The 13,411-nt window shown below is 39.8% G+C and overlaps 1 protein-coding gene across 3 annotated transcripts in view; it reads left to right on the top strand.

The window, feature by feature from the left end:
• The window catches only part of SLC1A7 (solute carrier family 1 member 7), a 59,905-nt gene that overhangs the window by 11,345 nt on the left and 35,149 nt on the right, over window positions 1-13,411 (top strand). For 2 of the 3 annotated variants that reach the window (XM_074596685.1, XM_074596684.1), the window contains exon 3: window positions 4,863-5,078. The exons of the other annotated variant lie outside the window; for it this stretch is intronic. In XM_074596685.1, the coding sequence (XP_074452786.1) occupies window positions 4,863-5,078 (216 nt within the window). The remainder of the gene's footprint in view (window positions 1-4,862; window positions 5,079-13,411) is intronic. 3 annotated transcript variants of the gene reach the window in all.

Here is a 13,411-nt window from a genome sequence, read left to right as displayed (position 1 = left end):
AAAAATAGATAATTGCAGAGAAGATAAAAAGTTCTGTTTTCATTTGTAAATAAAATACTTCATAAGTACTCTGATGCACCTCACTGACAGCCAGAACAAGCCGAGGGTGCTCATAAGGGTTTAGCTGCTTGTCTGCATGGGACTTGTTAGATTTCCAAGATATTGAAAGAATTCCCTTCCTCATTATGTCAAAATTGCTATAGCAGTTTTGAGGGTTTTATGGAGATTTCTCTTGAAGCAGACATGAAACTTACTACTTAATAGTTTCACTGGTTTGTACTATTACCAATATTTTAAACAACCAAGTAACTGACTTTACATTTTTAACAAGTCACATAAAATAATAATTCCTGGAGTTATTGAGGTCTTCTCAACAAGGGGAAGTTTCTAGTTTCCCCTTAAAAGCTTAACCTGGCTTTCATTAGATCTTCCACTGATCCTGGCTTCACTCTTCACCTTCCTCCCTCAAGAAGGACCCCATAAAGAAATAATTTATTGTAACCTTTCATAAATAACATGGAGACTGTCCAAAAAAAGTAAACAAACTTTAATCAAGCCATCCTAGATAAAGTAGGATTTTCATTTACTAACAATCAGCAATGAACAAATTGAAGTCTTAGTGAAATAATTGTCTTAAATATCTGTCCCATTAAAATGCTGCAGGTAAATAAACTTTTTTGAATTATTGGCCGTATCAATCTTTTGATTAAAATGCTGCTATTTGGTTTACTGCCTTTCTGACTTTCTTTCTCCAATAAAAATGTGTCTAGAAAGTCCAGAGAAGAGACAAGACAGATTTGGCTGCATCAGAAAAACTTATTTCCCAGAAAACAAAACAGAGTAGATTTAGAATTACCTAAATCCCAGTAAAAAAACAGATATCTTTTACTTGTTAAGAATAAAAATACAAACCTTAGAAAGATTGTAAACATGAAAATATTGTGGAGCATCAGGTTTGCATTGTGTAGAGATCCTCAGGTTATCAAAACACAACTTTGAAGAGGCCTGAAAGCGATAGACATCTAAGGACCATAGGACAGATATTTGCACAGATATACTGCAGGTACAACAATTTTGGAGGCTATTCCTCAAATTATGTGTAGTCTCTGAGAATACACAATTTTCATCCAGCACTTGTTGGCTAAACAAGATAGAATAAAAAAAAATGAAGCAGACTGTTCTAGACAGCAGAAAGAAAAGCCACAGGAGGATGATTTTTACATGTAATTGGAACGATCAATGCAGGAGAGAAAGAGGTCATGGAGCTACTTACTTTATTATGGTGTCTGTTTCTATATCCAGCAGCAGATGTTTCAACGCAAGGTGCAAGAAACCTTTAAATCATAGTAATCAGAGATTTCACTTAAATCCTGCACTAGAAGACTTAATATCTCATCCAAAACTCATTAACACATATTTTGGAAGCTTTAGGCCTGACATCATTTTTTTCTATACAAATTAAGAAATGGTCCCTCAATATGAAATTACACTTTTGTGGAATTTTTTTTGCCAGACGGGTTAAGTGAGTGAGATGTACTGTAATTATTCAGAAAAGGTGCAGATTGTTTTTCATTGTCTTAATCCTGTTTTGTCCATGTGGCAGTCATTAAAACATGTTATGGAAGCTACACATGAAACATGCCTGTGGAAGCTACTTATCTCCATAGGGAGTCAAATTATTTTTAATCTATGAATGAAATATCTGTCCTGTTATTTCAAGCCTAACCAGATTCTGAGGCTTGACAAGTATTAAAGGTACACTGCTTTTCATTCCATTATGTTTTATGAGAATCTAGTAGTGGATGGCATGGGAACATCTTTGTTCAGTCTTAGAAGCAGCTTAGGAAACTGTTGGGGAAGTTTTTATGTAACCGAGTGTCTGATGAAAATTAGATTTAAAGGGAAAACCTGAACATGATACAGTGATCTTAAGTTAAACCATGTGGAAGCTTATTCTTCCTGACTTCCCTATTCCCTAGCAAATAAGAAAAGTATTTTTTCTTGTCATTCTTCGACTACGTTATGTGAATGTTAGAGCTCTAGAGATCAATGGTGAGGAAATCCTGTGATATAACTGTGTATTACCTACTTCATACAATAACTGTGATAATCAAAACATCTCTTAATCTTTATGTCGTCTGTCCTGTCCCCTCTGACATCATACATATGAAGTCAAATGAAAAATAGTTAATGAGCGATTACTCTCTTATACTATTTACAGACATTTATTTCTGAAAATAATTCTGAGTGATTGCTTAAAAGGACATGACCAGTGTTCCTCCAGTGTCTTTGCTTGCACTGGTCCCTCCTTAAAACTGAGCGTTGCAGGCCATGAAAAACACAGAGCTTTGTCTGAACCCAGACCTTTATTCATGCTTCTGTCACACCACAGTTACCCCTGTTGCACCTCCATAGTTAATTACTTTTGAGGACTTTCTCATCACAGCATGAACTGAGCATGACTCTATCTGGTGACAGGATAATCTCATTACAGATGATGATCTTGTTAATGAATATCCCCAAGACAGAGCAATCTCATTATTAGCCCCCTCAGGATTTGTCACCTAAGAGCCAATGTATGATTAGATTCTAGCTGTACAACATCTTCCCAGATCCTAACCGCCCACCACCTTGAGGCTGAGGTAGAACCCCCAAAGGGACATGAACCACTGGACATATTTCATTAGGATTTTTGTCCCTAAATACTTCTGGACATACTTCTCAGGTGGACAGTCAAGACAGTTCAAGCGCTACGTGCAGGGTTCATTTCTCCATTGTTCTGTAGAACAAACACAACGTGACATCAAGAATAACAGAAACAGTGTGGCTCTACCACATTGAGAGTGGCTTCAGGGCAGTACCAGGAAGAGAAGGGTATTGTCTGTCTCCTCGGTAGTGCCCTCTCCAAGTCATCACTCTGCATGGTGTCCTACCCACAAGTTACAGATCTGCTGGTCAACCATCAGGCCTTCATACCACTAGTGTCTGTTTCCCTGCATAATATGTCTATAAAGAACACTGAAAATTATTACCGTGAAAAACATCCAGCTAGTGAAAAATCAACCTGATTTTCATTTTTCCTTTTTTTTTTTTTTTCTGGGAAGGTTAGGGTGAGGAGTGGAACAGTGCTCAGTCTAGTATAATATAGGTATCTCCTTTGGGCATCAACAAGCTGTTGAACTGGCTCAATGGCCTGTGGAACCTCACTCTGCGAGAAGAGTTCAGTCCTAGAATTCAAGAAACAACACAGAGGTTGTTTTACAGAAAACTAACACTTTAATTTGAGATAAATGTATTTACCTCAAGTGTTCTATCAAAAATATGTTTTAAAATATTTACTATTCTGTATGGACCCATCCAAGGGAAATGCAAAGGAACTAAGTGTCATTGCTGCTACTGCTTTTTTAGTATGTAGTGCTGTGTTTGTACACAGTGCTTTATAGACATGCAGAAAGGTGGAATTTTTATCAAATACAATGATAAAAGAGAGGGAAGAACAATGGTTACAAGAGTGAGAGTTATCAAGATGTTCATTTTCTAAATGATCCATATTACAGTGCAAGCAGTGTTTCCCCTTGCTCCTATAGTGTTAACAAAACCCATGCTTGATGAGAGATTGGCAATGCAGAAAAGCAATACATTTTCTTAATTAATCTAGTGGATAGCAGGAACCTGAGCACTAAATCCCACCCATTTGATTTCATTAAATCTACTATGAAGGTTAAGCTGCACTTTAGCATTGGCTCTAGACAACCTCACTCAGCAGAGTGAGGTCAAGGAGATCTCATTCAAGGAGGTACAGCTTAGTAAATGACTATTTATGAGGAAAGGCCTGATAAATGGTTCTCTTTTGATGAGAAAGCTGGACAGTGGGGCACACCACATAGTAAATGTGGTATTTTACTTCACCTGCAGTTTTCCTGAGATCCATGCTTTGAAGAGTTTACAGAGAATTATTTAAAGAAAAATCTCAATTTAAAGCCCCAGGCAACACTGGTGTCACTGGAAACTCAAATTTCATTCCCGGGTTACTTGGAAACAGCGTCAGGGTCTATATCAAAGCAGCCTGGAGTAAGTTCAGGGACCAAACAGTGCCCTGTCTAATTTGGCTATGAAAGAGCGTCAGTGGGAGCTAAAGCAGTTGGTGGGGGGTTGCATAGCTTGGCAGAGGCAAGCTATATGAGCAAGAGGATGGACATTGGTCATCCTCTGGCAGTGGTGGGCAGGGAGCTAAAGAGGACAGAAAAGGCTGAAGTGACCATAGCATTTTCTTTGCTCCCCACTGTGCAGCCACACCTGCCCATGAAGGAGTTTCCTCTGCACGCCATACACTGTCTCCGCTTCCACTGGAGACACACTGAATGACAGTCCGCTCCTCAGTATGCCCACTGGTAAAGCAAAAATATATTGCGCGTTAGTGTTTTTCATTTTGAAGCCATGATCCGGCTTCACACAGGAAGGGGTAAGGGGCTTCACTGTATTTCCTTCAGAGGCCCCTTCTAACCTGAATTATTCTTTGATTCTGTAAAATTATGTGTAGAGTTTCATACCTAAGTTTGTAGGACTGATTATTGCCATTGCTCCTGTGAACTGAGCCATCACACGTGTAGGTTATGTAAAACTGTCCCTCCATCCTCAAGGAACAGTCGACAGGATTCAGTCCCCATGTGAGCTTGCAAGTTCCTTCATATAACCAGGATCTCACATGACAATAGACACAGAGGCTGTTACTGGCAGGCTTCTGAAAACACTGATATGTAGGCAATCCTGAGAGAAGCAGGTAAACTGGAATAATTAGGAAATTGTGTTTTCAACAACATTAATGTTATGCAAAAGATACTATATGTGTTTTCTTTCCACAGCTTAATGTCTGGACTAGCAGCCCTGGATGCCAAGACTTCCAGTCGATTAGGTATCATAACCGTCACTTACTACCTGTGGACAACATTTGTGGCTGTGATTGTGGGAATAATTATGGTCTCCATTATCCATCCTGGCGGAGCGGCACAGAAGGAGAGCACTGAAGAGGGCGGAAAGCCCATCATGAGCTCTGCAGATGCACTGCTTGACTTAATCCGGTAACTACATCCATTCTTTCTGCTTTCTGGAGGTAACATTTTGTGCATAACTGCATGAGGAACTGTGGCCTGAGGATAAATTCTGAACCTAAGGATGAACATTTTGTTTAAATCAAGAACAAGAATCAAGAAAATTTCAGAAGATGATTGTCAAGTTATCAGATGTTTATACTGGCTGTTTCTAGCAAAATTTACATGAAGGGCCACCAAATGTATGAGAAGTACTAACAACGCTGGGGTAGGGGTTTTTTTTACCCCCACAGAATCACATGTAGCCTGTGGAGTTCATCATGAAATCTATTATTAAGGCCAAGATAGCATTAAAATGTAATGTTTAAATAAGGCAGACAGTTGTAATAGGCAAAACCTTAAATACAAGAGCTGAAATCCACATTTTTCAGGAAACAGTTCTTAAAAGTGCTGTTATGACTGCTCGTAGCAACTCTCAGATGAAGGACACAATTAGAAAGATCACTGTTGTGATCTTTTTATTCCTTATTTTTATCATATTATTTGTTTTGCTTCGTGGCTTTTTCTTGTTTGTTGTATTTTGTTTTGGAGAAGAGAGGGTTGTTCTTTTAGACCAGCATTAGAGTACAGATGCTATATTGATGGCCTTGCCTAAATATCCCTCTTTGTCTCAACATTTCAGGTGCTAGCGGGATTAGTTTCCTGACTGAACGTAGTACTTGCCTCAGATTTATTTTGCTCATGCAGAAGGACCAAGTTTTGCCTTTGGTTGGTAGTTTCTCAAGCTAGTGATCTCATGCTATATTGTTCAGGGTCATCTAGGCCCAGTGTGTATCTAAAACATCAAGAGTTCTCTTTGGAGTTTGACTTGTTAAAAATGTTGCATGGTTTGTTTTTCAAAAACCCAAATTCCTGACCCTGACAAGGCATCAGCACACTGAGTGCTTTAATGAGAGTTACTGGGACCTCAAATCAGAAGGAACTGGGATGAAAAGCTTAGAAAAATCTTGGTTTTCTCCTCCAAGTTGTACTTAGCCAGGCCATCTGAAACCCGCATGTTGTTCTATTGTATCAAGCAGTGTCTTACTGAGAATGAGCCAAATTATATTAGTCATGGAGCAGCAGTTGAGCGCTCTCTCTTTTGTAGCTTTCCAGAAGACCACCATCTTCATCTGCAATGGGAAGATGCCCACTTCATGGCATCTGTATCTCCCCAGTGACTTTGCCATTATATGTGTGCAGTGAAATTCATGCATGTGTCTTTGTGGCATAATGTTAGGTCACATTATTTTGTTTCTGATGCATAATTCCTACACCAAGAGGAAGGAACTGAGCAAGTTACTGGAGCTTTGAACCCCTTAGTATGACAGGGTAGCATGAAAAGTAAAGAGAAATTAAGAAAACTGAAATCTCAATTATTATCTTCATAATGGCAGTGTTTGGAAACCCTTTGTGGCGTGCTGGGCTGTTTCTAAGGCCTCGGTCTTAGACAAGTAGAGGCATAGTGAGACATATGGTGCAATCTTACATCCAAACTGACCTTACAGCTGTCTCTGGAAAGGGTCTCCCTCATCATAGGTTCCCATCCCCTTCCTCACACCAGCCCAGTTGCTTTTTGAGACCCGGAGTAAGCTAGTTCATGGAGATGAGTCAGATGAAAAGTGATTTGGGCCTGCATAATTTAAATTCAGTTCTATAGATTATGTTTGCATAAAATGACAAAATGTCTGTATGACTGGAACTTGAGATCTGAGTTGCAATCTCATGTCTCCATCTCTGTCTGGCCAGTCCCTGTACACCACAGGTTTAGTGGTGAGGTTTGGGAACACTTTATTCGGCTGAGCCTCATTGCAGGTAAAATACTATGTCCTGATCTAAACGTTTGCAAATATCATCTATAATTCGACTTCCTACAAACATTTGCCTTAGCAAAAGAGTTTGCCTGCATATTTCAGGTATTCATGTTTCCAGGCAGGCACGTGCTTTTGGTCTGCGAAACCTTAAAGTCCTCACTGGTTTGGGCAAGTGCCAACAACGACAGGCCAGTGAGCCACTCTCATTACTGAAGCTTAAAAAGAGAGAATAAAGCTCTCTCCTTTTGCTGTGCTAAGCAGCAGTCACAGCTGCAATCTTTCTACTCTGAGTGCACAAACTGATGGTTTTTATTCCTCCACTACAGAAATAACCACATTTACTAAATAAATAAATAACACAACTGTGGGGAATGGGCTTTCAGCCTAGGCAAACACTATGAGTGAAATCCTGGCTCTGCTGAAGTCAATTGCAAAACTCCTAAATATCTATGTGGAAGTCTGGATTAAATGTAATGATGTATCTGCTGGTTTGAGCTTGAAAAGCTGATCCTTTAGCTCAATGATAAATCACTTCCATTCACAGCTGGAGACCATCTTTTTAGGCCCAGATTGGCTTATCTTCTCAATTCATTAATTTCCTCTCAATTTATCAATTGCACATGTGCACAGAAGTTTACACAGGAAACATCTGGCATTCTGCAAATGAAGAATGCTAAATGTACAAGTGGAGAGATGATACATGTGACATAATTGAGGGGTTTATTTTAAAGCATGAATCTTGGCGTGGTGATACACGTATTAACCCTCTCTGATTTCAGATTTGAAGCCACTTTGAAATGATGAAATACATTTTTATTTCTTGTGATTTTATATGTGACATTGTCAGGTCTGGAATTTTTGGCAGGGAGGATGTTGCTAGAAACTGAATTTTTGAGCGAGGATTTTCCTTTTAGAAGTGGTTTGAATCAGAAACTAAAGAATGTACTGACTTAGCAAAAAATGAAACCACGAACTATTGCAGAGCCTCATGGTCATCCTAAACACCTGCAACATTAATCAATAATCACATTATTATTCTGCATCATTTTGCAGACGGTGCTTCCCCTGAATATTTGTCTCTAATGTAAAAAAACCAGCAAGAAAACCTCCAGTGTATATGACTTGATTAGGACATAACAGTGACACTGTACCGCTTAATTCAGAAATGGCTCTAAACCTCGCATCAAGCAGGACATACATCATCTCATCAACATACTGAATTTCATGCCTCAAAAATTTTCTCCGCATGTCAACCATTTTTTGCCATGCAAAACAAAAGTACTTGAAAGACTTCCTTTCTAAAGGGAACCCAAAGAGACTGGGGACAAGATCTGTGGATGTCAATCTGCCCCTACGGATTTCCTCATAGAGTCAATCTAGACAGAGGGGCCGCTGAATGCAGCATAATAGAAGTGTTTTCAACATTCAAATACCTAAAATCAACATTCAAATACCTAAAATCTTTACTGCTGCTTTGGCCTTAAATGTCTGAAATTTTGCTTTGATCTGATCCAGCTTTAAAGCAAATACATCTTCTGCTGTCTGTGGAAGATACCCATTTAACCACGTAGTTCACCTTCGTGCCTGTACAGGAATCTCCCCTTGCATACCTTGTTCCTCTCCATCGGCAGTGTGCCAGGATCCAGGCTAAGGACAGGTAATTCAGAAGGCAGCTGTGAGTCTGAAGCTGTGCAGGAGATGCTGTTCTGATGTCTCTTTAGCTGCCACTTTGTAACTACATTGAAATAGATGGACCAATCTGCCTTAGTTATATTCAAGGTTTCTGGTGCAAGCAGTGCAAGGCTCATGAAAGTATATTTTCTTCCATATATAAAACTGTAAATCCCCAGGCTAAGGATCATCTTCTTCTCTTTAACACACCAAAGTACCTGATGCTTTATGAATTTTAATGGTTTACTGTCATGATGTGCAATACTTGTGAAGTAGGCAAGGACCATTTTTCTTTCTTACAGCTAGAGAACCAAGACACATGGAAAAGAAATTACTTCACTGAAGATTGTTCAGAGAAATCTGTGGTGCCAGAGGAAATATCCCCAGCTCATACGAGACCTAGTAGGAGTCTTGTTCCAGGAATGTGGCTTTTGGGGCAGCCCCATGGTAGTAATAGCAATGAACTGACACACACCTTTACCTTCTTTTTCCTGTGTGAATTATCAAAATTAACTCTGTACTAGGTCCCAAAAAATAAAAGAGTGAATTTTTAGTAGCCTTTTGTGAGTTAAGAAATGAAGAAAGGCAAGATATGATTTTTTTAACATAATAAAGACTTTGAGTATCTTATTCAAAAGGACAAAAAGGGACATACTTACAGGAATAGTGTTCAATTTAAAATATTAGGTTTGTATAATTCTACAACTTATATTCACCTGACAAGCAGAATAGAAAATGCCTATAACTGGGGGACAAACATTTATAAAACAAGATACATGACTCAGGACTACACTATTTACATTAGCAGTTATTATTTCCACCACATTTGATTGCCATTATCAAAATACCTTTGATTTAGAAGGGTAAATCTTGTTGCAAAGCTGCTTTCATTTTGCTGATGAGGTAAAAACAAACAAGCAAACACCACAAATATTCACATGAGGAAACAAATCCCAGCCAAACTGGGGGTTCACCCTCCTGGTTTATATAAGACTGACTGTGTGTACAAATCTGGGTGCCAGCAAGTGCAAGGTTCACATACGTTTTTAGTCTTTCTCAAGTCTAACCAGACAGTGTGACATCGCAAGCTTATTCAGTTCAAAAGCTACAGATAAAACAATTTAGTGAATGCAATCAAGATCAAATCGTGCCTTAACCCATAACACACAAATTTGTACTTTTCTGAAGTTTACTGGAAGGTTAAGTCGGAGCATTTTACCTCTGAATATTCAGGATTGCATCCAATTTAATAGCAGGTACCAGAAAATTCAATCTGGCTTAACCAAGAGACGGGGAGGGGGTTTATACCATTAATAGTTAGAAGAGGATATAAACACTGTAGAGGATTTGTGTTTTCATGGGAATCCTGAGCACTCTTTAAAATCATTTCCCTTCCCTCTTTTCAAGCTAAGGGCTATATCCCATTTTATAGAAATTGTGTTTCTTGAAAATAGGGCAGGAGAAACCCAGTATCTGCCGTAGTTTGGAAAAAGTCCAGGCTGTGCAGAACCAGAAATCATGCTCAAAAAAGTTTACAGCTGAAGACTGAATTGTATATACATGCAATAAGATATTTAATAGTGCATGAAATGATCCAGGGTTTAAGCTATGAAAGAACTTTTTAAAATAACTTTGCCCTACATTCATGCATCTTTTGCCAAAAGCCACTGTGTACTATGATAGAAATATGTATCTGTCCTCTGTGGCAAACTACCATTTTTTACTCATTTCAGATTGCCAGTTTTCTTTTATCTCACAAAACCAGCCTGGTGCCAGCACTATTCTGTACTGCATGTGACCAGATGTTCACTTCTGGTTAATTTTTAAGCATTTCAAGCTGCACAGAAGCCCGAACCTCAAGTACTTACAAAGGACTTTGAAGCCCCTAAATGTGTGGCACAAAAGGAAACCAATTTGGCACAAAAGGAAACCAACATGGAAGAAAGATAATTCCATGATGAAAACAACGCTGGGGAGATGGACTATGAAGCAGTTTCTGCTCTCTGGTCAGGATGCCTTAGTCGCAGATGGGGACGTGCATGGGGGCCAGGAGTTAAAACTGCATTAGGAAAGCCTCAACCCTAAAAGGGAATAAATCATCTGTCCTCCTGACAATTGGCCTGGACATCTTCCAATGTAAACATACATTTTTTATGAAATACTTTTGCCTTGGTGGAGCCTGGAACCATAGTGGAAATGCGTTGGGCCTGTCATGTTACCTTTGATATAATCCAGTCTTTTCAAGATTCCTAAAGATGTGATGTACTTGTGCTTCCACTCCAAGGAATGATTTTCCCAGAAAGCCATAGCCCTGTTGGGCTGTGTCAGGACATTTTCTTTCAGAAGCAGCAGAGAAGCAGAAGTTCACCCTCCAGATCCCTTACTGGAACTGAAAGCCATGCAACAGTGTTACCTTAGGACAGATAAAAAGTCCACATGTTTGGCAAAATGATTCCCCAATAAGAGTTCTTCTCTGATTTGCAAAAAAGACAAGAAAGACAAAATGTCTTAGACCTGATTAGTGATTTTTGCATTCTATTAGTATCGTTTATCACAATAATGAGGATTTAAATGCCTCATTAATTCTGCATTAATTCTGCAATCTGCAAAGACCAAAGTCTTTGGTCCTTTTAGCAGGAGGTAGTAAGACTGATAGTGAGAAATGAGATGAGGCACTGGAGGTGGGTACTGGTGTGCAAGATGCATCCTCCTGTGGGCCCTGAGATAGGTCATTTGTTCAGTCTTGCTGAATTAAATTTTGCCCTTGATTTCTGGAGTGCAAACCCTGATGGAGCCCACTGACAGCAGCAGGAAGGTATTTCAGATGTGTACCCATATGACTAAGGACAGGATTTGTGGCTCATGTGGTACGGTCAGAGTAGTCAGGAGTCTACGCAGCTCATGATGAAATCATGCAGGGGACAGCAAAAGCAAACTCATTTTTGAGATTAAGATAATGTCACTGAGAAGGACCTCAGCCTGTAGTAAATAGGGAACATATTGCTGTTCGTTCTTGTGCACAGCTGGAAAACCTGGAAAGTTTACATTGTCACGTCCAGCTACTCAGACTCCAGTTTTGCTCTCTCTGTACCCTTGCTGTATAGAGTGACAGGGTGAGATCTCAAACACTGAAGTATTAGAATACTGACAACTACCCAGTCTTAAAACGATGTTCTTGCAAGCTCCACTATGCTAGTTCAAATTCGAGAGCAGAGTGTCCAAAGCTGGTTTCTGCTCAGTGCAAATATAGGCCAATAAAGTATTATGAGGATGCGTGCACCGCAACAACCCAGTCTGGTGGCTTTAATTCCGCAGCGTGGGAGACTCCAGCCAAAGACTGGTGTGGCCGGGATTAGGTGCTGATAACATGAAAGTCTGAGAGCAAAACCAGATTGCTGCTGCAGAGCAGAGAGTGCCCCAGAGGGAATGGGTGTTCTGAGTCGAGGAAACAACATCTGCCATACCTGTGGCTGCTCTTGCGCTAGAGCAGCTGGCCTCATTTCTCATTAAAAAGATCTGCAAAAGCCGAATGCTTTGAATCAACAGATGTACTCGGGACTCATTCTGAGTGTCACAGATATTCAGACATCTGCAATTGAATTGAAGATAACTGCATCCAGAATTTAGCCTGTTGTTTCTAATAGAAGTTAACCAGCAGCCATCAAACTGGCTATCCGAGTAGCTGTAGGCTGATGTGGGACGATTCAGCTAATTCAGCATGAGTGGTAAAACAGCTTAACAGTGCTGATATTTGTATCACTACTGCAGTTCTCAGAGTCAGCGACCTTCTGAAGAGAGCAAGAGGGCTCCCATGCCCTGGGGGCAATGCTACAGCATGGCCTGTGCTGAAAAATGGATTCCTGACACAATTCATTTCCTAAAGCAGCAGAATACTAGGGGAGCAAAAATGAGAGAATAGCGTTAATTGGTAGGTTTATTGCTGGGAGAAAATGTAGAAGGGAAGAGGACCTCCCACTTCTGGCAGTAGTAAGGTGCTACGTAGTCCTACATGTAGGGGGAAGCTGCACCCTCAGAGTTGCTCCTTAGACCAGGTGCTGTCTACACTTCACACCAGTCTTCAGGATTTTCTTCAAATTCCATGGTTACCAAATTGCAGAACAATGTTGCCTTAGTCATACATACACATTTCTAGCTTGGTACATCCTTACATCTGAATCCTCTTATCCCATACAGAATTAGGGAGTGACTGCAGAATTTGCTAGTAGAATGAACCAGACATTGCAGCAGGATGTAGTCAAAGAAGGTGTTTAGTAGGTCACTTGTGCATATATGCTGCTATCACAGCAGAATCAGGCCAGGCATGCTGTGCCAGCTGTGGCTCCATAGCTCATGGTCTGTAGGAGGTTCACTGAGCTGATATTGAAGTTTCATGCACGTTCACTCTTCTAGCCTGTGTTGAACACTCCTGCTCTGGCAGAATTCCTGAAGCAGAAGATGCTCTGGGAAATGTTCTTCCTCAGGGCAGACAGTATTTAGCTCTTAATTTTTTATGTAATCAGAAACTATATGTCTCGATTTTTGTTTTACAATCATATCCTTGTCTTACACCTAAATTTATCTGTGTTCCACACCAGCCTCACTCAAATATATTCACTGTTTTTAATTTCCTATTATTATGTGAAATTACTTTTTCCAGGAATGCTGAATTGTGCCACTGAGGTTAGAGACAATGTTGCTTGAACCAGAGAAATGAATCCCATATCATTTTAAGTTTCCCACACTACTATTTTGTGTCCTGTATCTTGTAAGCAATCTAAAAGTAATGCTGGAAATTTAGAAGTATTTTATCTGCTTAGCTCTCTTAGTTGAATAAACACA

This window comes from Larus michahellis, chromosome 8 (genome assembly GCF_964199755.1).
Source record: "Larus michahellis chromosome 8, bLarMic1.1, whole genome shotgun sequence".
NCBI lineage: Eukaryota > Metazoa > Chordata > Aves > Charadriiformes > Laridae > Larus > Larus michahellis.
Note: the sequence above shows the minus strand (reverse complement) of the source record. Positions and strands in the feature narration are given on the sequence as shown.